Below are 24,965 nucleotides of genomic sequence, written 5' to 3' on the forward strand. Positions count from 1 at the left end.
CTGACCCATTTTACAAATTAAAGCACTGACAGAGTGAAAAGAAAATGAGAATTGCTTACAGCAGTCTCACAGACATAAAGCAGTTCTCCTGGACAGCTCTGGGATCAGCTGTACATCTTACTGTTATAGAAGTTATGGTGACTGGTCTGGATTTTGTTGGTTGCTTTTTTTATTTTTTATTTTTTACAATTGAGGGCACAAGTTTTGATTCTCTATGCCATTCCTGCCCACACAATCTGCTCTGTGCTGCTTCACGTATTCTTCACAGATCAGAGTTGCTGAAGACAGAGTCAGAAGCAAGCTGGGCCACTTCTGGTGGAATCATAGCGTTGTCGAGAACTGCTGTGATCAGCTCCGGCGCCTGTGTCGGAGTGGGGCGGTGTGCTCTGGTGCTTCCATGTCAATGGATCTGACTGATGACCAGTATCACTGCTGACTCACCTGCATATTCGCCCATGTTGATCTCTTCCTCAAAGATGTCACTGAACCCTTCTCCTGAGTTCAACAGGTCCAAACGGCCATCAATGAACTGCAGGTGGAAGCATAGAATGTATAAGAGTGTAAGAGGAAGGGTGAGATAAAGACGTGTTTGTGTGTATGTGTGTGTGTGTGTGTGTGTACCTGTTTGAAGAGCTGCAGCTGGATGGCATTCTGGAGGAACTGTCTCATGGCACTGGAACGGTGATTGATGAAGGTTTCTTCATTAAACGTTATCGGCTCACCCTAAAAATGCAGGAAACAACACATTCAACAGTTTATATTCAGTGGCCAGAGGTCCTGACCTTTGACCTTGTTAAAATGTTGCTATTGTCGACATTTAAAGTTCCACTTACAGAAGTATTTTACAGTACTATGCTATGATTCATATTTAGTTTACCATGCTTTCCCACATCTACACTTTCTCCCTCACTGAGAAATTCTGGATTTAAGAATCTTTAAGTCATCAGCCCAAAGCATCTCTCCATCTGACTTGGCTCTGATTGGTTGTTTTTGTTCAGATTCTTGCAAATACCATTAGGAGCACTAGAAGGAGCCAGAGGAACCAGATTGTTTCACAGACTATCTGTCTCATGTACTACTGTCAGGATATAATGAACGTTTCAGCAAATAAGACAACACAAGTGTACTTCGGAAGAGGAATGTGAAAACATCTCACTAGTGACAAAGTTTTAAGACATTTTAGAGGACATACACATAAGAAAAACACACGTTTGAGTGGAGAGGATCTTTAAGGATGTGGGCACACCCATGTGACTTTGGATGTGCCATGAAAGGATCAATGCCAACTCTATTTTTCTTTGTTCCCTGCATCCTTCCTGTCTGTGGTCTACATTGTGTACTGACCGGCTCAATCTGCAGAGCGTTTCTGTAGCTGCCAAACAGAGCCGCCTGACTCTTGATGAAGGCACGAGCCACACCATCTCCAGTTGTTGTTGAAACCTTCTTCAAACGACTTTTTAAAGACGAAACCTGCGGGACATGAAGTTACAGTCATTAAAACAATGTTTTATCGGTTACATCCATATTTAAAACTGGACTGTTTTTTAAAAATACACTGTGCAGTGTATAGCAGTTCCTCACCACATCATTGGGCAAGCTTTGGAGGTCATCGTAGGGGGTTTCCAGGGTGTTTGTGTCCACATTGAGGACCACCACATCATCCAGAGCCAACCCTCGAACTTTCTACAAGTAATAGGAAGAGCATACTGACAGAGTCAACTACAGACACAAAGATACCATTTAAAACCTGTCAGCACCAGATCAAGCAGGGTAAACACTGCAATTCTTCGTCTTAAATCTGACAGACACTTACCTCCATCAGGCTGGAATGTACTCCGATGAGGTAGGGCATTGGAGCACTGAAAGAGAGAGTTTCATAGTTACAACATTTATGCCCAAATTAAAAGCTGCGTTATGGAACTTAAACACAGCATCTGTTGACTGAGCGTGTCAAGCCTGGTAGATATTAAATCCTGGATGTCATACAGTGTTTTCCTGGATATAAAACCATCGTCCCCATCATAGCATGCAGACAATACACACTATTTGTGAAAGAAAAAGGGTTCACTGGTATTTGCAAGGATCTATAGATGCTGTATGTATGTACAGTCTTGGTGCCTGTGTATGTTTAGCTGCGTAGAAAGTTCCCTTTGTTTAACACAACGGCTAGCACACTCACCAGCAGTAGTCTAATAGATGTTGAGGCAGGACAGGAATGTAAACATGTTGCCAGTGCATTGGATACAACATGGCTGCAGACCCGTGGACACAAGCTGTTAACTGGGAACAAAGACAAACATCAAATACATGCTCAATATAACAAGACAACATATGCACTCATGTAAACAGTTGAACATGCAATTCAGGAATAAAAACATGAATAAATACATGAATAAAACTAAATTGAATATATACACATAATATATATATCTTATGTTGTACACTGATACAGACCAGTGGTGCCCAGCCTTTACCTACAAAGGGACACCTTTTGTATCATTTAGTAAACTGACAACCCCTGACTCAGTGACATATTATATTCAAACTGTACAATGAACCCATACAGTGAACTCAGTAACTGCAAGAAGTTTGTGAATTTTGAAGATCATTTCCTTTTTTTATTTTTTTTATTTTACTTCCTATTGTCTGTCTGTATTATGTTTTTTTATTATCTTTAACAATCATACAGCCTTAATAAGCCTTAATAAGTCTTTTGGACAAATTCAGTGTTTTTTTTTTGGCCCTGACACTTAATCACCTGTAACCTAAATATCTGATGCTATGCTACACTGGCAGTGAGTGTTAACAGCAAGCTAGCAGCTCGAGGGTCCTACAAATACAGAATTAATTCCTTCAACCTTCATATTAATAGTGTTCCATATAAGCACCATCCAAATAAGGTAAGTCAGTAACTGGGGGCCACTGCCTAATGTCGTCAGTGCAACTACCCATGCTGCTGTCACTTTCAGCAGTTACACAGTCACTATGACTTGCACTGCAGTATTGGGGGCACTGCCAGATTGATTAACACACAAAGCAATCACCAGATTTGTGTATACACAATACAACTCAGGGTTTTTCTTAAAGTAATTCATATTGTACATTTAAAGGACCAGTGTGAACAATTAAGTGGCATCTATTGGTGTAGCTGAAAATCACAACTCCCTTGATTCACTCTCCCCTTTCAAGCACGAAGGAGAAACTATGGTGGCTGCATAAAACACATCTATCGACAGCCAGTTTTGGTTTGTCCGTTCTGGGTTACTGTCAAAAGATGGCGGTTCAACATGGCGGACTCCACCTCGGTAAATAAAAACGGCTCAATCGATGCTAACAAAAACACAACGATTCTTATTTTCAGGTGATTATACACGAATGAAAACATACCTATGAATATTATATTTCATTTCTGACAATAGATCCTCATAAATGTTCCACACTGGACCTTTAAGTTCAGGGAAAAACATCCTGACACCTTAAAGGTGCAATATTCAACTAAAGTTTCAAAATTACATTTTAAAGAAAACATTTATCTTAACTCTTTTCATGCTGTGGTTTATAGATTCTAACAGCCCTGCTTTTTACTGAAAGATTTAAAAGAAACCGGCAGGCAGAGCTGCAGGAGAGAGAAGAAACAGGAAGTGGACTCTACTTACAGTGCTTAGTTTGCTACAGCAGATGAGGATTCGACGTTCATAAAGCATACTAGCGTACAGGTGAAGCATGTTATTGACATCTACTGCTACAAAGTACTCTGTTAGGTTTCTCTGCAAAGGTCAAACACAATAAGAGAAAAACAAGAGAGTTAGTTGTGAAGGTATGGACCGTGATTCAGTATGAAAACGATATAAACTGTAATTCATAAAACTCAATACTGCATTCATATATTTTATTACTTTACTTTCATGGAGGGAATGGGCTTCCACATATTTTTGTGCAACTTGTACAGTGTGATTAAAACTTGAAGCCACCAGTGCACATCCACTGAGAATGGACTTTACAGTGAAGTAGGAGACATCTTGTGTCCAGCAGGAAAACTTTAGAAATGAACATTTGCATATTCAGAGATTCTGGAAGTTTTAATGAGGTAGAAGGAGGGGATTACTTTTTAAGGATTTCAATGTGGAAGTTGAACTTTTTGTTGTGGGAAAAAAATATCAGACACACGTTATTCTTCCAAGCAGACTGTTTATATACGTGTCTAGAGGGGATCTTTAAGCATTTTTCAAGCATAATGTGATACATTTTCCACCCACCGCCATCAGTCTGCAGCTCTATCAGCTGACAGTCACACACTGAAACTTTAAGCACACATCTAACTGACTAGCATTGAACACATAGCCAGATCAGACCAGACTGCTGGAACTAAAAGCTAATTCTGTACTCTGAGCTAACTGTAACATTTTCCACCCATCATGTCTGATTTATGCACAGAACAAAAACAACTCCTCATTAGCTGTTTGTTTTCTATCCTGTGTGCAGTTTCTAATTTACCCGACCCGCCCACAGATATAAATCAACTGTATTAACAGCAAGTTTCTGCTTAGACAAAGGTTTGACTGGGATGTCAGGAGGGAAATTTTAACACTCACATTCTCAGGTATGCTGGGGAGTTCCCCTGTGTCAGGCACAGTGAAGAAAGAATGCTGGAGAAAACAAGAGGATCAGTTATAGTTCGAATCCATCACAGTGTGGTAGAGATAAATAAAAAGCAATGCAAAGAGAACTCCTTTTTTCTCTAGTCCTATCATATAGAGATGCAGGGTGATGTGGAATAACACTGATGAGTGTAGTAATCCTGTAGTGGCAGTATTTTCTGACTCTCAGTGACATTATTGTTCTCTGGGAGGAAAACAAATACTGATGTGATGGTTGAAGTCAGACTCACCACACCAAGATGAACGGGGACTCCGGGCTCAGGGATAGGGAGCGTATGTAGTGACACCAGGAGCTCCTGCCATTGGCTTTCCTAAAATATTCAGAAGATCCAAAATATATGAAATGGCCATTACAAAAAAATACTTCATCTCACATAAGAAGCGTAAAAAGGACATTTCATATTTCTATTAAAACTCGTATTATCGTCAGACAACAGTGTCTGATCACACTGCTGCATCGGTTTATTATCTCTTAACTGTGCAGCTTGTTGTGAAGAAGCTTAAACAAGAAGACATTTTTAATTTAGCTCAAAAGCAAAATACTAATGAGAGCTGACACTAGCTCAGTAAAGAAACTGGCCCACAAGTTCCTGACTGAAGTCAAGAAACCTCTCCTAACAAGAGGAGTCAGCTGAGTACCTTACCTGGCCTTTGATAGTATAATCTGCGAGGATATTAAGCAGCTTGTAGAAGACTTCAAACCAGGGCAGGTAGCTGAGGGAACAAAAACAGTGTTTTGTATTTTTACAAAGCTGAGCTTTACTCTGAGTTTGGCATTTGTGGGAATGGGATTACTGGCTAATTATGTGACCACAGTCAGTTTTCACTCTAAACATGGAGAGGCAATGTGCGAAATGTATCTGATTAGTTTTACAGGGCTACCTTTAAAAAGCTCATAGGAGTTCGTATTAAATATCCTTATGCTGTAAATGCTCCACCAAGTCACAAACACTGGAAGTACATAATGTTGGTACTGTAAATGTTGTTTTTTACCATTCAATCATTGTCCTAATATTTCAACCGTTGTTTGTCAACTAGTTTGATTTGCTTCTTTGTTTGTTTTTTGTTTTTTAGATTTTTTTTAGATTAGATTTTTATTATTTGGGTCTTTATATGCCTTTATTTGATAGGAGGTGAAGGTTGACAGGAAAGAAGTAGAGGGGGAACAACATGCGGTAAGAACTGAGTCTTCATGGGGTGTGCGCTCTTCCATGTGAGCACACCGATTTGGCGGTTTTTAATACAGAAAATATACACCAATAAATTCACTGAGCTGATGGTTGGATTTCACAAAAAGTTAGGCTTTGTAGCATAGGTGCCTGCTCTTGCCATAACATTTCTTATTTTGTAACTCAAACGGACCGATCCAACCCAATACTGGTATCAGGTGCCAATATGGACTAATTAGTAATAAATCAGTTCTACATAGATATCAAGCAGTCCACATAATTTTGGTCTCCCAGAATTCTATGAGTTAGAGCAGTGGTTCCAACCTTTTTCTTTAAAAATCTTCCTTAATCTATAACTAAATAAACTGAGATATTTCACATTATATTTCATACATAAGATAGAAGATATATACTTTATTAATCCCTTATTGTGGAAATTCTTTTTTTCACTATTTTTTATTCTTACACACACACACACACACACACACTCACACACACACACACACACACACACACACACACACACACACACACACACACACACACACACACACACACACACACACACAGGCACATGCAAACAGGCACCTCGGCAGTGCAAAGGAGGTGAAACTGGCACCTCTCCAGCTACCAGTCCACACTCCATATTGTGGTCTGTGGGATTTGCCAAGCCAAGTCCCTACACACTGAGCTACTGCCGCCCCTAACATAACAATAACAGTAGAGAACCACTGATAAACTGATGCAAATAAAGTGTATGTAAAAGGAGTGATTTTAGCTTTATTGATCATTTTAGGGACCTTCCAACACTAATCGGAAGGTTGGCGGTTCGATCCCCGGCTCCTCTCGCTGCATGTCGAAGTGTCTCTGAGCAACATACTGAACCCCAAATTGCTTCGGTGTATGAGTGTGTATGAATTATTAGTTTCCATTCTGGTGAGCAGTTTGCAACCACTGAATGGAGTGAGTGTGGCATGTAGTGTACAGCGCATTGAGCGGTCGAAAGACCAATCATACATGCTTAATAGGTGTCTTTTCTGATAAATTCAGTGTTTTCTTCTCATTGTTCTATCAGCTCTCTGGTTCTAATGCAGGACGAGGCTGTTTATCAGAGAGTGAAGGCTCTGTGACAATAGCTTGTGTTCAGCTCTACAAAGATTAGTTCTTAAATAATAATCTAACCTTTAAAAATATCTTTTATAAAAGTATAATGTTATATAGGCCAACAGTGTATATTTTTTATGTTTGTATTTTTAGTCCCAAAACACAGAAAAGCAACTTGTAATGTGTGTAAAGCCGACATTTAGGGGGTGGAAGCTGAGCTGCATTATAAAATACTATTACTTAAATTCAGTGCTACCAGTATTAGCAGATATCAAACGTCATGTATCAGAACCAGAACTGAGAACACTGGATTGTGCATCTCTAACCTCAATCTATGGATACAACTAGACTGCCTACAGAATACTCACCTGAGAATGCAGTAGCAGGTGTGTGCACCTGAGGAAAGGCGACAGAAGCCAAATCTCTGTTTGCTTTCAATGTCAGTCAACACAAATGTGAAGTTCTGTCCGACCTGGTTGACTGTCAGGCTGCATGTTGAAAGAAGTTCAGGAGGCAGACAGACAGACAGACAGACAGACAGACAGAGAGACAGAGAGAAAGAGAGAGAGAGATGGAGGGATAAAGATCACAAATGAATAATCATAGCCATGCAGGCTACCATGCTCTGTCCTGTGTGTGTGAAGGCATCCAGCCATTTCAGTGCTATCTGTAATGAACTCACTAATTCACAGTATTGTGCATGAAGTGTCATAAAAAACAAAAATACTGTACTGGTTTTCACTGGTGTGGCAACTTGTGTGTGTCAAAGTGGGAGGAGGTGTGTGTGTGTGTGTGTGTGTGTGTGTGTGTGTGTGTGTGTGTGTGTGTGTGTGTGTGTGTGTGTGTGTGTATACCTGTCCATGCTGAAAGGGAAGCAGAACTTGGGCACAGTCTGAAGAGTTTCCTGTAGGACACAGGTTGAGGATTATAGAACACAGTAGTATACAGTAGTTACATGTATAGACCGAAGTCCCACCCCTTCTTGCTCTGTACTTCAATACCAGTTGAGCAAGCCTCAGAACCTCAGTCAACTTCCTCCTTTCCTGTACTTATGATATGCTATGTGATAGGCTAATCTATGTTTAAAAAACAGCCACATTTCAAAGATGGTTAAAAGCCAAAAGTGATATATATATATATTCACATCTTAAGTTAGTTAATATTAGCAAAAGGATAGCTAACTAACAACTGATGTTAATCAAATGAATTGATCTAATAGCTGTGTACAATTTCTCAAGAACTTTTGAGTGTGTCTGGTGCTTGCTGCATATATTGACACTAATATTACCAGTACAAAGTATTAATGGTACTAGCTGTATCATTGAGGTTCACAGGCCACACGCCGTTTGTGTCAGTGAGAGAAAGACAAAAATGACAAAATGACAAAATGACAAACATTAGTTTCATCCTGAGTTCCATGTTAAGATCCAATTACTGTTTGGGGAGAGGAACAAAAAAGAAGTACGGGTGGATGAGTAACAAATGTATGGAAAAGAAACCAATGAGGACATGAGGAGGGTGATTCACAGAGGAAAGCTAAAGGAAGTACAATATATGACGTATTTCAAACCTGGTCTGTGTAGTCCTCAGGGTACTGCCTTTGCACCTCCGGCCCTGTTAGAAATAGACAGACATGAAATGACTGTGGAGAGGTGAACAGGACCAATACAGAACATTCATTTTGACTTAAAGGACCAGTGTGTAGGATTTAGTGGCATCTATTGCAACCAACTGAACACTGCTCGCGTCTGTATTTGATGACCTGGGTATGAGAACAGGCTGTGAAGTGTGAACTACAATGGCTGCAGAAACACGCAAAAGGCCCTATCTAGAGCCAGTGTTTTATTTGTTTCACTTCTTCCCCGGAGTTCTTGTGCTTTCTCGTCTCGCAGGTTCTCATGGATCCTGGTGGAGCCTCCTGCCATGGTCACTACTATTAGTGTAGTTGCTGTCTGTCTGTCTGTCTGTCTGTCTCACCCCAACTGGTCGAGACAGACGACCACCCACCTAGAGCCAAGGTTCTTTCCTAGGTTTCTGCCTTTTAACAGGCAGCTTTCCTTGTCCTTGTCTCCAAGTGCTTGCTCATGGTGGTACTGTTGGGTCTCTGTAAATAATGTTTTAAAGAGTTCGGTCTAGACCTGCTCTATTTGAAAAGTGTCCTGAGATAACTTCTGTTATGAATTGGCGCTATACAAATAAAATTGAATTGAATTTGTCCGTCCTAGGCTACTGTAGAAACATGGCGGACTCTGTAGAAGAGGAAGATATAAGATTAGATAAACGAAAACATACCTAGGAATATTATATTCCTGCCAATAGATCCTCCTAAATGTTACACACTGGACCTTAAACATGATGAGTCAAAACTCATAGCTATCAGGCAGTAAATCAGTCTGTGGTGTTCAGTTCATACCAGGAGGAAGTTTGTATTTACTGATTTGAAAAGCATGTAGACCACCAGGCTTTTGGTCTAGATCTGTTTGGCCCCCTTTGTTCCAATTAAGGAACAATTCAATTCAATTTTATTTGTATAGCACCAATTCATAACAGAAGTTATCTCAGGACACTTTTCAAATAGAGCAGGTCTAGACCAAATTCCTTATAACATTGTATATAGCATTGCTGATGGGTCCCAACAGCTAGTTCCAATTTGGCTCTCATTTCTGGTCAGCAAAATACTGATAATCCGTCATCTCCGCAAATACTGCAGTGATGCTGATTATTTTTATTTCGTTGCTAAAATACCTTTTCTGTTTTCCACCAGAGGAGTTTATCCATTATAATGAAAATAGGAAAAGGGTCTGCTCTGATTGTGGTTGCATGTTCTCTCCAGCAGGTGGACTCACAGCAACATGCTGAGAGTCACACTGTCGCTGAGAACCAGTACATGAAAATATGGAAAGGGTTGCACAATATTTCTAGAAATACAAGGAATGTTAGATATCACCTCTGCACATTAAAACTAGATTGTAATCCTCATAGTGAAGAGAAATATCACTTTTGGAAAGAATAAATAAAATCTTTGAAACACATATCAAACTCTGGTGCAGAAATTTCATTTATTAAATTAAATACTGATACACATCCCAGTTGTTTCTTCAGTTCTGTGTACATATATGACAGTCTGAGGTGCATATGTGATGCTGTTCTGTGAAGCAGACCAATATAAAATGCAAATACAATGCAACCAGCAGGAGTCAGATACAGACATGGATATGGCATCTTAAAGACTGAACAGGAAATGATGACAGGCTCCAACAGGAAGAAATTCTTAGAAATAAAGCTGAAAACCTCTCCTCGGTACCCAGGAAATTAGTCACACAACTTCTGCGGATAAAAAAAAGCCACAAAAAGATGAGACACATCGACCAACATTCATCATTTAGCAGTAAACCAGCTGCTCTCGAACTTTTTGACTTATGGTCCCTCAAGATGAACAACTCTACTTGTCTACTTGTGAAGTTTGCACTTATCTAGTTGTGAGCAACTGCACCAAAGAGTGATTTTCTCCTCTAAACTGCCTCACATGTTTTCATTTGAATACTTCTCTGAGGTACAAAGAAGTGAAACTATGCAATAGTTCACATAAAACCACAAAAGTTAAAATAAAGTCCAAAACACAGGCCTCATGCAAGAACATTTCTGTGCTCTTAACCTAAAATACTATCATTTTTTTCTATGTAGTTTGCTTGACACGTGTCCCCACACTGTGTAACTGCAAAATCTTGTGGTAAACTGCCTGTTTCAGCCAGATGAATGGTCATGAGGATGTGAGATTTCCTCCCTCACAGACGGCCCTAAAAATGGCCATCTGAGGTTGGCAGGTTCCGCTCTGCTTGTTCGCAGGTTTCATTCACAAAAGTGTTACGAAAGAGTAAAAGAATTTCCCTCTGCAGAGCTTTAAGTGTGATGTGTAACAAACCATCTGATGCTGTCAGGTGAGTGATAGTGAATAGGTAAGACTATACTAGAAAATTGCCACGTTGACTACTGTACCGTATAAAGTGCTGAAAAACACCTCTCAGTAAACTGAAAAGAGAGAGTGCTCCCATTGATCGGCCCTAAATTCGCTCTAAACACTTTGAATTAAATTTGTGACATATGACACGAGCTGCTAGAAGTGGAAAAGTAGTCCCCCTCCCCTCCCTGCCTAGGCTGCTATAGTTTAAGTTGTGTCTTTAAGAGAGAGAGTGGACTATGTTGCCTGCCAATACATAAACAGATCAATTCAAAATGTAACAATTCATTAATTGTAATACTTAATGTACAATATATATCAATATATGTTGTTTATTAATTTAATGAATAAGACTACCCTCAAACAGACCCAGCAATCAGGGATCAGACCCAAAAACCCTGATCAGAGCACCCTTATTCACCATGGTGGTGGTGGTGGTGGTGGTGGTGGTGGTGATGATGATGATGATGATGATGATGATGATGAATGAGTTAATGTTAATACAGTATATCAGGGATGAGTGGCTTAAACCAGCTGTGAGCAGGACTAACCAGAAGTTGTTGATTTAAGACTTACCAGAGCTGTGTGTGCCTGGGTGGGCTACCTCCAGATAGACCTCAAAAGTGGACTCAGGGCTCTCCCTGGAACAGAGGGTAAACATTGATCATTAGAATTGTTGCATGGTATTCAAAACTCAGGCAAAGTACACATACTTATTATGTAATGATGCCTTCCACTTTTGAGTTTCTAAACAAACAATGCAATTGCCTTTCTCTTTAAATATGTACTATGACAGAATAGTGTTTAATTTGTCAATAATTAATGTACAGTGGCACTGTGCGAAATAATGCTTGTTTTACCACATCTCTTTGACAGCAAAGCATCTTAGTTTTATAATGGGGTTCCACTGAATTCCATTTTTAGATGAAATTAGATATTTAATATAATTATTACTTCCTTGTGAATTTAGCCAGTATATTCACGGCAGTCTCACCTTGGAACTGGCAACACGATACATATCATGAAACAGGTGTTACGACTCAGTATACTGCGATACTGTAGGCAAGCAAATACAGTGTGATTACTCTTTTTTAAATCTAATTTTAGAAAAACTGTCATAGAACACACCACCATATTCATAAAATCTGAGTGAAACATCAAAGCCCTCAGTATGTTTACATCACTGTTGGAGGTTTAAACACAACAATCAATACAGTGTTTTTGAGAATCGATACAATATCACAGAAAATATCACAAAACTAAATATTGCAAGACAATACTTTTTTCGATAGGTAGACGGTAAATGGTAAATGGACCTGTACTTGTATAGCGACTGTCTAGTCTTCTGACCACTCAAAGCGCTTTTACACTACGTGCCACATTCACCCTTTCACACACATTCACCGAGTGATGGCAAAGTCCATCGAACAGAAACTATGCATTCGCACATTTAATCCAGTTTTTGTCACCCTCATGTTTCTGTAGTTGAGTCACTTTTTTCCATGATGTAGACACACAGTTAACATTATCTACAGAAGGGTTTATTTCTGATGTATTATTTCTGTATTCATTTTACAAAATAACAGTTATTGCAGCTATTCCAGGTATTTGTTTGTGTATTTGTATATGAGTAGTTAGCCGCTGTCCTTTCAGCGCAACAGATCCGCTCAGACAGCTGAAGGACAAACCCTCTCCACTGACTGTCAGATATAAGGTGGAGTGAAGCTGATGGCTGATGCGTTCAGAGGAAGGCTGCTATGGGCCAAGCTGTCCTATTAAATAAAATAGTAGTGGGTCCTAACTAACTGTGACCAACAGTAAGGAAAGGAGGCTGAATGGCACATTTCAGTCTCATCTATCACAATAACTGCTTTTGCTATATACAGGAATAACTGTGCTAAATGATATTATTGTAGGACCATTTTATGCCACTAATGCAATGACAATATAATAGCATAACAATGCAATGTACAGGGTTATATTTGAGCTTGACCTCATACCTGCAGTGAAAGAGTAAAAGGAGACGTCTCCCTTTAGGAATATCGTCTTTCACTTTGTTGTACGAGGCTGGAATGATATTCACATTTCTTTGGTAATTCCTAAAGAAGACCAAAGCAACCAAAAAATGGCAGCAAAACGTGTCTCAGCTTAGGTATTATTGGTGACATGCCCATATTTAGTCTATATACCGTACAATAAGTCAATAACATGATTATTGTGAAGGGCCTACTTCTATAACTTTGAATATTTATGGTAAGGTAAAAAATATCAGAATTTGCCTTCAAAACAGACTATTTATTTATGTATTTATTTGTTCCCAGAAATAATGGACCTTTTTCAAAAAAGCTAAATTATAATATATAGGTAAACACAGGTCTTACAGACCTCTGTGTCCCCAACTGGCTTGGGGAGTAATGGATTACATGTAATGGAGTAATCAGGATATCAAAAAAAAGGTAACTGTCCATTACAGTTACAGAAAAAAAGGACATAATCAGATTACAGTTACATTTAGGGAAAATGGAGATTATTGTTAGCATGATTTCAATTTTAAACAGTTCAGATTCCAGTGGTGGCAGTGTAGGATTATATCCGACTCACGTGATTCAACAATTCCAGAAACTCCAGAGCATTTCAAAGTCCAAAAGTTCAAATTTATTGAAAGAAAATCAAAACAAAACCTGCAGAACATTGGTGTTTAGCCTTTCAAACTAACATTTTACTGCGGTCAATAAACACTTTGCTCCCCGCTTACCAAACACAATGGGAGACACACACCTGTATTAAAGGTGCAGTCTAACAGCATGCGCCCTCCCTGCGGCTCTACCTATCCACAGCGTTAATACAGTGCAATACAAAATGTAATAAAACAAACCATTCTCAAATAATTCAACCCATACATGTATGCATGCAACTTATAACAAATACACTTTCAAATGAAGACTGATATACTATCATGCACATTGCAACCGAACTCTGGTCTCAGTGAAGACATAGCTAATCTTACATGACAACTCACTGTCACAGCCTCAAAGGAAGACATGCTTTCACTGTGTGGAAATGTCACCATTTATTTGTCTTTTAAGCAGAAAAGAGGAACAATATCCCAGTACAGTGCAAGTTCTGCCATCAAGCTACTGCCTGAATTTGCTTAAAAAGGTCCAGTGTGTAACATTTAGGAGGATCTATAGGCAGAAATGGAATATAATGGTCATAACTAGGTTTTCTACTCACTACATTTTTTAACAGTAATTGTGTCAGATTATAAAGTAGCACTACTCCCTAGTGGTCTACCGCCCTGTTTTGGGTTGCAGTTGACTTAAGAATTTCTTGGTCAACATATGCTGGCTGCACACAAGGTGACATTCCGGTGTCGAGGACGTCTCAGATTAATCCAATGACTTGCATGTTGTCGTTCAAGAATGAGACATCAGTTCGTTTGATCAACAGCAAATTAGGTATGATGAAACACACGTTAATGACCGTCCCACACAGTCCTGTCACACAGTCCTGTCACACAGCCGTGCTCCATGATAAGCCCGCTGACATGCTGAAGCTGACAACATGTCACTGGCTGTGTTCAAGCTGCAGACCAAAGTGACCCAAATCTGATTGTATTGCACATGTGTGACTCAGCTTGGATGTTTTCATGACAGTGAGAACAGCACAAATCACATTGAATCGGATCTTTTCAGTTCTGACTTGGGACATTTTCATATGTGATCCAAATACGATACAGGTCTGATTCTTTGCAGTGTGACCTCAGTGTGAACACTCATATCAGAATTCATGTGACTATTATGTCACTCTATATCGACATCTGTGTCCTGTTCACACAGGAATCTGATATGGGTCACATTTAAAAAACATTGTGAACAGCCAAACAAATCCGATCCAAACCATAAACCAGAACTGAGCCCTAAGGCTTGCAGTGTGAATTACTGTCTGCAGTAATAGGACATGATACTAATTATTAATAATAATAATTAATGGGAATTCTTCATACAGTCAATTCAGTCAAATTGCTTGTCGAGTGTTACTGAATATGGAAGCAGATTTCAGGAGGAATCTCTGTGGTGGTACAGATGTGACAATATCTCATTAGCTCCTTCCTCATCAATGCACCATGAAAAATAACGGACTGTCTCTTAGTTCACCAAGTCCTAATGACACAGCCACAGCCCCACAATGTCCACACTACCGTTAGACCAGAGAAGTGACAATAGGTCAGGGAAAAGCAGAAAGCTTGTCTGCACTTTTGTCCTGAAGACTAGCATCCGGTTTATGGAGAAAATCGGACACAGCTACCATGTTTACACTGGCTGCACACACACAAACATGTTGCTAACTGCCAGCTACTCATCTGTTTCACTTTGTACCCGTAAGCTTCGTCCTAACGCGGGTTACGAGGCTGTGAATGACCAGCTCAGCCGACCTCAAACCACTGGACACCTTCAATACGCTTTGTTTTTCGGCTCCAGTCAGTGGAGTACCACCACCAGTGTTTTTAGCCTGTGTCGCAACAAGTCAGGGCCTCGCACTGTGCTGTATCTTCCCCAATGACTCGCTGTAAGAAAGCTAACACAGCACCGGGACGCTAACAGCCTCAGTCAAAGCAGCAGAGACACATTCTTACTTGATTCGGGACCCCATCCTTATTCCTCAGTCCGCCGTCGCCGTCGGCAGCGGGTAGCAGTGCGCAGACGCGTCTGTCCGGAGGTGTTTTTCAGATGCTAGCCATGATGCTAACCTGTCAGACAGAGCTCTACGACGTCGGTCTACTACACGCGTAGATCACGCTCGTCCTCACGCTGAGCTCTGGGGTTTGTAGTTCTATTGGCGAAGACATGTAAGTCTGTCATACGTAGCAACCTAGCGTTAGAAACTACAACTTACAACCATAGACGACGATTGGGTCTCGTGATAAAATGGGCAGTTGGACCGTTATGTGTACGCAATACTGTAACGTAATATGTAGATTGTAGTCAAGCGTTTATAGACAATTGACCAAAACAATACTTACGCAGCGTAATATAAATTATATTTTGTGCCAATATTTATTAACTAAATAATAAAACCAAAAAAATATAACGTTAGCTTATAATTGGGCTATACCAATTCCATGGTATACCATGGTAAAAAAGTTAAAAGACAGTTATCATACTTCCTACGTTTGCTTACCCACGGTATTGAATTCTACCCTATTAGTGATATTAAAATTATATTGAACTCTACCTTCTCTAATTAAAATATGACGTAGTATTTTGTGAAATTATAATAAAGTCAGCTCAATCAAAAGAAACCCTTCTGTTTTTATTCCTTTAAAGGTCATTGTTACTAATGATGTAAACCCATAAACTGATATTTCTGAGAGTACTGTGAAAATCTGGTCTTCCTGATCCTAACTGTGGTGATGACAGAGAGGGCAGGGACTGCAAGAACAGACAGGACGTTAGCCAAAATGCAGATTCAGCTTACAGCACCTTTGAAACAATTTGCTATTTTTGATTACATTTTTATTTTGATTTAATTTTGACAATCTGTGACATATTTCTTTCAACCTCTCACTCATTAAAATGCCTACTATTGTCTTGTTCCGATTCTGTTTGTTATCCACCACAGAATGTGACATACTGAAGCGAAGGCCTAACGTTACATTTCACAAAGTAAGTTAGTGGAATCTCTGAGTATGACACTGGAAGACGATTTCCACACCTGATTTTCACAGAAGTTGAAAGTTCCACTTATCCCCAGAATACAGAAGACATAAACTCAGTGTCCTCGGCCCTGCAGCATTCAAATCATTTGATAGGCTATTAGCCCGATAAAGCACGATTTGTACTTTAAAGTGTATTCTGACAGGATATTATGAATATTTTTTTTCAGACCTGTTTAATTTCTCACTGTGCTACAGCGATCTTGAGGTGTAAGTCACTGCTTTACATCACTTTTTTTATATCATGATTGACAGCTGAGCCCTGCTCCTGACTGAGTCAGTCAGTGTCAGGCGGGACTTTGACACTGGTGCCAATCACTACTGCACAAGACTCTGGCTCCAAATGCAAAAGATGGCAGCGGCCATATCCAGGATAGTCTGGCTTCATTTTTGTAGTGGGAGGAAGTGGAGATGTGACGTCCATCTTTATATACGTTGATGGTTCACACTCACTTAAGCATGTGTCACATTTTGCTTTACAGGAAGAAAAAGATTATTGGATTTTGATATAGAATACAAAGACTACATTCTCTGAAAAAGTACAAAATTTGCACATCTGGGGGTCTTCAGTACTTGGGCTTATAACCTCAGTATCTCAAAAATCTTGGCTACGGCCCTGACTTGTAGTACTTTCTACATCTGATGATGCACACAAAAGCTGAAGAATCTCCTGCGACTTACACCAGATGCCTTTTTATACTTTCTGTCACGTGTGTAAATACTCTCATATCATATATCACCTAACAATGGGCCCATCCCACGTGCAGGGGGGCTGAGAGAGGAGAGAGAGAGCTGTGACGTTTGACCTACTTTTCAACAAACACTTGTCATCAGCTTCACCGCCACTTTACGAGACTTTGAAGTCTCCCTCCCTCTCATTCAGTACGGTGCCAGCGTACTCTGTCTATCAGCCTGCGTGGCAGCGGCGGCACAAACCACAGCCACACACAGAGAGAGGAGAGAGAGAGAGAGAGAGAGAGAGAGAGAGAGGGGAGGGGGTCTGTCTGTCTGTCGGTGTGAGGACGAATTGCACAACAACACGGACCAATGTAACTCGTAGAAACCGTTTAAAGCTCCTCAACTCCTCTTCAGGTAAGACAGAAGCGCTCATTCTAACCAACTGTCTCCGAGCCGTCGTTTGAACAGCATACAGAGCTAACGTTAACGCATGAGCTGCCGACTTTGTTGACTGTGTGTATCGCAGGAGCGGCTCTCACACTGGCCGCAGTCTGTTTACTTATGTTGGAACCCCACTTAGCGCATACCTAGCTAGCAGCAACGCTAGCCTAGCTACCGCTCCGCGCGACCATATGGAAATGATATTTACCCGCCGCTCGGACGGAAACGAGGCTGCATTGATTCCTGTAGCTGCTTTAAACACGCTCCTTTTTTTCTCTTTTTTTATTTTACAAAGCGCCGCATGTAGCAGCCACATCAGGCCAGGACTCAAAACTAATAACTAAACAAAATAGAAACAACATTGAGAGTGAGGAATTCAATTCCAGTTGTCACATTTTCATTCCCATGTGGCCATTGCCGAGTGAATTTAATGCCCGGCTGCCTGTCAGATGAAGTTATGCGGGTGTTTATCACAACATAATGGAGCTGTTGAGATATTTATTTCCTCTTTGCAGGCTATTCTTTCATAACAGGAAACCACTGCGAGCCATTGCTAACTTCGGCTGTTTCTGGCTCATTTTTCTCAAAATGTGATGCTGCTGGAATATTTCAGAATAAAACTAATTTGTAACATTTAAATACAGTGCAATGGAACTTATTCACCTTTTCCCTTTCCCACTTTAAGGTAGTGAATGTGGCCTCTGGTGTAAAATGTGATAATATACAATTAAAACAACATTTAGAGACCAAATCAAATACTGTAAAATAACAAACACTTATTTTAGTGTTAATTTTCACTAAATTTACGTAATTTAAAAAAATGTATTAATACTATTAACCGTGACTATAACAGATTTTTTCCCTTTTTATTTTACAATGCAGCAGGCTTATCACGCTGACACACATGAACGCACACACACACACACACCTCCTGAGATTAACATGACACATGACACATGGAGTTTGAAAGGGAGGCAGAAGCGTGTGTGTGGTTTGTGGGTATTTTGTGGGTATAAATGAAGATTGCATGTATCACATGAAATAGTAGCAGCATCAGGGGTGAGCACTGACTGGGGGGGAGTTGCTGCTGGTTATGAGGATGCCTGGGCACCCAAGGTCAAATAACTGGCTAAAATTAGTCACGTGTCAGCTGTGACAGGGAGCCAGTGTCCTGTGTAACTGGGAGGGCTGGTTAGTGTCCACCCAGCAGGAAGCCATGTCTTCACACGTCCTCACTGAATATCTTTGAATGCTGCTCTAAGTTACTGATATTTTGACTATTTGGGGGTTGGAAGAAGCTTCATGAAGGTTTGAAAAAGCTGAAAGTAGTTTTATTTGACGTACAGATTATTATTCTGACACATATGTTATATATATCCTGGTGCCACATGTCGAAGTGTCCTTGAGCAAGATACTGAACCCCAAATTGCTCCCGATGCCGTGCATCAGTGTGTGAATGAATGTTAGTTTCTGTTCGATGGACTTTTGCCATCACTGAGTGATTGTATGTGAAAGGGTGAATGTCTCACGTAGTGTAAAAGCGCTTTGAGTGGTCGGAAGACTAGAAAGGCGCTATACAAGTACAGGTCCATTTACCATTTACCAATAAAAAACAATACCATGCTAATGGAGAAGTGAGCCGACTTCTCACTTGATTAAACAGTTTCCTAATGAGTTTCTGGTCTCAGTCTCTAGTTTCATACAGCATGATGTTCATAATGATGGTCCCATACAGTAAAATAGACCATAAAGCAGGGTCAGCTTTAGGGCGTGGCTACCTTGTGATTGACAGGTCATTCTCAGTAGGTCCGTCCAGCTCAACGCAACAAACTTTGCATTGAAAATTGCATAAAGGTACCATAAACATACATGGAGGAGAGTGAGTGTGACACAGAACAGACCTAAAAGAGAATATTTTTTTTAAAATTAGTGAAATATTTTTTGGGATTATTACAGCTTCTTCAATTTGCATTTTGCGATTTCGATAATATTTCTATTAATGGTACAGCTCTATTTGAAATGCCTGATTTCACAACAGATATTCTACAAAAAGTTGAGATGCGTGTGGCAATAATTTTAGTATAATAATTAAAATGCAAGAGAAAGTTTAAATTACAAAAGTCGTGACATTTTTTCTATAATTCATTAAAAATTGCAGGCAACTTTAGTTTGCTGACGTACAGCTCAATGTTTTGCGCAGGAAGACTGCTATGATCGGTGAATCTCACAGGAAACTGCAATCATTGGTTGATTGGAAATTTGCCAAGTTGACGGGATTGGACAAAATTTTAAGGTTGTGCAGAATTCACAGGGAATGGTTGAATTTGCATTCATTATTGTGATTGGAACTTCCTGGACGGAGCTGAATAGCATGACAAAATCTAGGAGAAAAACAAGATAGACATACAGGACAGACATACAGGACAGACATACAGACAGTAACATAAAACCATTACAATGATGTATGATATGATTAGAGTCTGGGAGTAAATTAGATTTGATTAATTAAGGTGTGGGTAATGTTATATTACAGAAATAAAATTACATGAATATAAAGAATACTGTGATAATTACACTCAAATTTAATATTAACTATCTTGATAGTTAATATTAAGAAACAATTATTATGATAACGATAACAGCAATGATATTGATAGTTATATTTGATTAGAAATTAAACAAATACATCAGTAAGTAGTAAGTACACACACTAATAATGTTTCTGATGGCTTGCGGGAGCAGCATAGAGGGAAAGAAAGTGAGAAGAGGAAAAGATATGGGACAAAGAGCAGATTGAAGAGTTTTGGCTGGATCATGAGACTTGTAAACCAGCTCACCGCTGTTTGTTCAGCCAGTCGGTGATGCCACATGATCACCTGACATCATGAGATGACCTGAAGAAATGTCAAGCATTTAAAGACTGAGGCCAAGAATGACCATCAGCCTGTTAAAATAGCTGGTGAGAGCAGAAATGAGGTAAGATGTGAGCAAAGTGTGGCTAGAACTGGTTTAATCACTGTTGAGACCCTTCAGGAATTAAGATTTTTGCAATCCTGACAGTTGAAGACTGTTTGGGTATTTTAAAGTTGGGTTGCATGAGGTACTTATCCAGAGTCAGCTTATTACCTACTGTAGATGGCGGTCAGCGTCCGAGCACAGAAGCAGAGCAATGTACTACTGTGGATGGGGGCAGAAGAAAAACAGCCCATCTTGAAATCGTCAATTTTATTTGGCAGAGTGGTCTGGCCTGGTTAAAAATTTGATATTCTATGCGTCGCTTTAGGGTCCGCCACTAGGTGGCGCTACTATCATGAAAAGTGCGTTTAGGCTAATAACTCCCGCATCGTTTGTCACACATTCAAAAAACTTATATCCACGCGTTCGGTGAATAGAGCTGAATCTCCCCATATAGGCCACGCCCACTTCCGCCTGTAATTCTTTTCCGGCAGAGCTTGAAATGTCCATGAACTACTATTTTGTGTTCCTCCGATTCGGACAAAAATTTTCACGTAGCATCTGAGGACCCTCATAATAAAAAAGTGATTTTGATATTTAAAAAAAACAGCACGTTATAAAATTAGCACTTCCTGTGAGTTTTTCGTCAAAAAAGGAAGTGGACCATTTCTCCACATTGGTATGTCCGATTGACACCAAACTTGGGTCCATAGTTCCACATGTCTTCCTTAGGCATCTTGCACAGTTTCAGGCCATAGCCACAAGGTGGCGCTCTTTAAAATGAAGAAGTTTATATCGCTACAACGGTATATGTGATTAAGATTAAACTTGGTACGAGGCTTCCCCATGGCTCCCTGAGGCTCACTAAAAAATGTGTCAACAATCCGCCACTAGGTGGCGGTCTGGTGGCATGGCAAATCACTGTGTGGAGACCGTAATAGTTATGAATATGAAATTCACAGGGCACGTGTAGACTGGTGCCTGTAGCTCACATACCGAAAATCGTGTTTGGGTGTTTGTAGCGCCCCCTACAGGATAAAAAAACAGCAGCCCCGGCGCCACGTTTCACCGATATGTACGAAACTCTGTAGGCCTCTTGGACCCATACCCGAAACCCCACAGGAAGTCGGCCATTTTGATTTTGATTTTCACTTTCGGCGAACTTTTTGCGTTGTATTTGAACGAACTCCTCCTAGGGAATTTATCGGATCTGCTTCAAAATTTGTGAGTACAGTCAAAAAATGGTGCTGATTAAAAGTTGTGCTATTTGTGCCTACGTTGAAGGGCGTGTCCGTGGCGTGCCCTCAAAGTTGGCCAGGTTGAGTCGAATGTCAAACTGTGACGCCATTTCCGGCATTTAAGGGCTTCTGTTTTAACTAACTCCTCCTACAGATTTTATCAGATTGACTTCAAATTCGATCACTGCAATCTAAACACATTGGTTATCAAAAGTTGTGCTATTTGAGACTGTATGTTGAAGGGCGTGTCTGTGGCGTGCCTTCAAAGTTGGCCATTTTGAATTCTGATGTCATGCAAACCATGAAAAGTTGAGCTATTTATGACTGTACGTCAAACCGTGTGCCAGTGACGACTTGTCCAATTCAGCCGATTCGCCATAAAACAGTACTCATAACTTCAGTGTGCAATGTCCAATCTCCAATAAACTTCATATATTCTGTAACAGTCTCGCCCTGAACACGTCCTCATAACTTCAGCGTACATGGTCCAATCTCAATGAAACTTCTAGTGTTTGATAAGAGTGCCGCCCTGAGCACGTCTACATGACAATATTCAGACATATTGATAGCGCCACCTACTGGCAACTAGAAGTATGCGCTGCGTGGCGATTTTGAGCTGATTTACGTGAGATTTTCATGTTGTGGTCCGCACATGTTACGACAGCACGCGGCACGGCCGCAGCAGGCCCCGAGTTGCGTGGAGTGCGAGGTCCCGCCCAACGCTGCTTGCAGCTTTAATTGTTATTATTATTATTATTATTATTATTAATATTATTATTACTACAGTTACTATTATTACTGTTGTCACTGCTCATTGTCCCCCATTGTTGCTATTGTCGTTGTCATCATCTTCTTCATGTTCATCATCATCAGTCACTACTATTAGTGCAGTTCTTGCTACTGTTGTTCCTGTGCAACTGTCTGTCTGTCTGTGTGTCTCTCTCTCTCTCTCTCTCTCTCTCTCTCTCTCTCTCTCTCTCTCACCCCAACTGGTCGAGACAGACGACCACCCACCTAGAGCCGAAGGATCTGTCCTAGGTTTCTGCCTTTTAACAGGCAGTTTTTCCTTGCCCCCGTCGCCAAGTGCTCATGGTGGTACTGTTGGGTCTCTGTAAATAATGTTATAAGGAGTTCGGTCTAGACCTGCTCTATTTGAAAAGTGTCCTGAGATAACTTCTGTTATGAATTGGCGCTATACAACTGAATTGAATTGAAATTGAATTGAGTCATAAAGTTGAATTTTGGTCTCATCACTCCAAATAACTTTCTTCCAGAGTTTTTGAGGCTTGTCTAGGTGCTGTTTGGCATATTGCAAGCGGGCTGTTTTGTGGCGTTAAAGGCAGTAAAGGCTTTTTTCTAGCGACTCTACCACGCAGCCCATTTTTGTTGTACCTCCTTATTGTACATCTTGAGCCACACCACTTTTTTCCAGAGAAGCCTGTATTTCAGCAGAAGTTCCTTGTGGGTTTTTCTTTGCAGCCCGACAAATTTTCCTTGCAGTTGTGGCTGAAATCTTGGTTGGTCTACCTGGCCGTGTGTTGGTGTGAACAGAACCCCTAATTTTCCACTTCTTTATAAGAGTTTGAACACCACTGACTACTGGCATTTTCAAATCTTTGCAGATCTTTTTATATCCTTTTCCAGATTTATAAAGTTCAACTACCATTTCTCTGAGGTCCTTTGACAGTTCTTTTGCTTATCCCATGGCTCAGTGTCCAGCAAATTCAGTGCAGCCTTACATGAAATGTGCAGGGATCTCTCAAGAGCTAAGAGACTCACTGGCTATTGATACACAGACACTAATAACGATGAACAAGTCACAGATGTGGAAACCTATCCACAATAGCCATTTAAACCTGTGTGTGTCAACGTGTTTGTATATTATTAGGACAGACATTTGAGGGTATGTAAACTTTTGATCAGGGTATGTAAAGTTTTGATTAGGTGATTTAAGTTATCATTGTGATTTAAAAAGAGCACACAAAATTATGTGACAATAAATGGCTTGGTCTGACCAATATCCCTAAATAAAAGAAAGGTTTTTATCATGATCAGTCATGTTTTCCATAAAATTGCTAATATTTCATAAATTCTGCCAGGGGTATGTAAATTTATGAGCACAACTAGGGATGCTCGATATTGGCTTTTCTGCCGATATCCGATATTCCGATATTGTCCAACTCTCAGTTTCCGATACTGATATCACCCGATACCGATATATGCAGGCTTTTTACACCAAAACTGTTAGGTAACAACATAAAATATCTCCTATTGTGGAATGAACACATTATGCCTAATTTTATTGTGATGCCCCACTGGATGCATACATAAATGCAACATGGCTTTTCCAAATGTAAACACTGTCTGTGCAAAATAAGAGAACAGCTTCAACTTTCATTGTATTAATACTGAAAAGAGCGCTAACGGTAATCGCTAGCTACGCACTAATCGCTAGCTACGCGCTAATCGCTAGCTAAGCGCTAATTGCTAGCTAGGCGCTAGCTTTGGTTAATGTGTTTAATTGTATTATGCACCTGAAGGAGTGCTAATGTAAATTCTAAGCCAATTGTTAGTTTGGTTAAGGAACAGCTCATAGCAGGGTAAAATATTTAAGGTGCATTGCACTTATTTTGTGTTAATATTAAAATCATTCAGCTTTAAATTTATTGCTTGTTAGCCACGGTTAGCAACCAACCAGTCTAGCGTGTAGTTGTTGTTGTTGTACGTCATCTAGCGCGCGCCGGTAAACATCCCATGCTGCGTTCATGCAGGCTCGGAAATGCTGAAGCCTACAGAACAAACATCGGTTATAAAAACCTGATACCGATAATTTCCGATATTACATTTTTTAGTGAATCTCGGCCGATAATATCAGAGGGCCGATGTTATCGGACATCCCTAAGCACAACTGTATGTTTTCATTAAGAATGTAAGAATTGTTGTGTTTCTTCTAGCCCAGAACGGAGAAACCAAACATTGACCCTAGAAAGGGGCGTCCGTGGTTTTCCCTACCTTTCGTGGCCACTGTGGTTTCTCTGTCACGCTTGG

At 40.2% G+C, this 24,965-nt stretch overlaps 2 protein-coding genes across 7 annotated transcripts in view; one reads left to right on the plus strand and one right to left on the minus strand.

Moving 5' to 3' along the window:
• Nucleotides 1–15,684, minus strand: part of dennd1a (DENN/MADD domain containing 1A) — a 29,277-nt gene extending 13,593 nt beyond the window's left edge. For 2 of the 4 annotated variants that reach the window (XM_051412266.1, XM_051412265.1), the window contains exons 1-15: nucleotides 15,526–15,684; nucleotides 11,466–11,530; nucleotides 8,502–8,545; nucleotides 7,786–7,835; nucleotides 7,300–7,419; nucleotides 5,303–5,372; nucleotides 4,889–4,969; nucleotides 4,593–4,646; nucleotides 3,657–3,767; nucleotides 2,180–2,280; nucleotides 1,814–1,859; nucleotides 1,582–1,683; nucleotides 1,345–1,470; nucleotides 622–723; nucleotides 442–529 (exon numbers count right to left, since the gene is read on the minus strand). In XM_051412266.1, the coding sequence (XP_051268226.1) occupies nucleotides 442–529; nucleotides 622–723; nucleotides 1,345–1,470; nucleotides 1,582–1,683; nucleotides 1,814–1,859; nucleotides 2,180–2,280; nucleotides 3,657–3,767; nucleotides 4,593–4,646; nucleotides 4,889–4,969; nucleotides 5,303–5,372; nucleotides 7,300–7,419; nucleotides 7,786–7,835; nucleotides 8,502–8,545; nucleotides 11,466–11,530; nucleotides 15,526–15,542 (1,177 nt within the window). In that variant the 5' untranslated portion in view covers nucleotides 15,543–15,684. The remainder of the gene's footprint in view (nucleotides 1–441; nucleotides 530–621; nucleotides 724–1,344; nucleotides 1,471–1,581; nucleotides 1,684–1,813; nucleotides 1,860–2,179; nucleotides 2,281–3,656; nucleotides 3,768–4,592; nucleotides 4,647–4,888; nucleotides 4,970–5,302; nucleotides 5,373–7,299; nucleotides 7,420–7,785; nucleotides 7,836–8,501; nucleotides 8,546–11,465; nucleotides 11,531–15,525) is intronic. The other 2 variants (XM_051412268.1, XM_051412267.1) reach the window with 1 other exon arrangement.
• Nucleotides 15,685–17,433: 1,749 nt separating this feature from the next.
• The window catches only part of nek6 (NIMA-related kinase 6), a 30,247-nt gene continuing 22,715 nt past the window's right edge, over nucleotides 17,434–24,965 (plus strand). Inside the window, exon 1 of one of the 3 annotated variants that reach the window (XM_051412370.1) lies at nucleotides 17,434–17,697. The gene's annotated coding sequence lies outside the window, so the exon portion shown is untranslated. The remainder of the gene's footprint in view (nucleotides 17,698–24,965) is intronic. The other 2 variants (XM_051412369.1, XM_051412368.1) reach the window with 2 other exon arrangements.

The sequence above is a fragment of the Dicentrarchus labrax genome, unplaced genomic scaffold (genome assembly GCF_905237075.1).
Source record: "Dicentrarchus labrax unplaced genomic scaffold, dlabrax2021, whole genome shotgun sequence".
Lineage (NCBI taxonomy): Eukaryota > Metazoa > Chordata > Actinopteri > Moronidae > Dicentrarchus > Dicentrarchus labrax.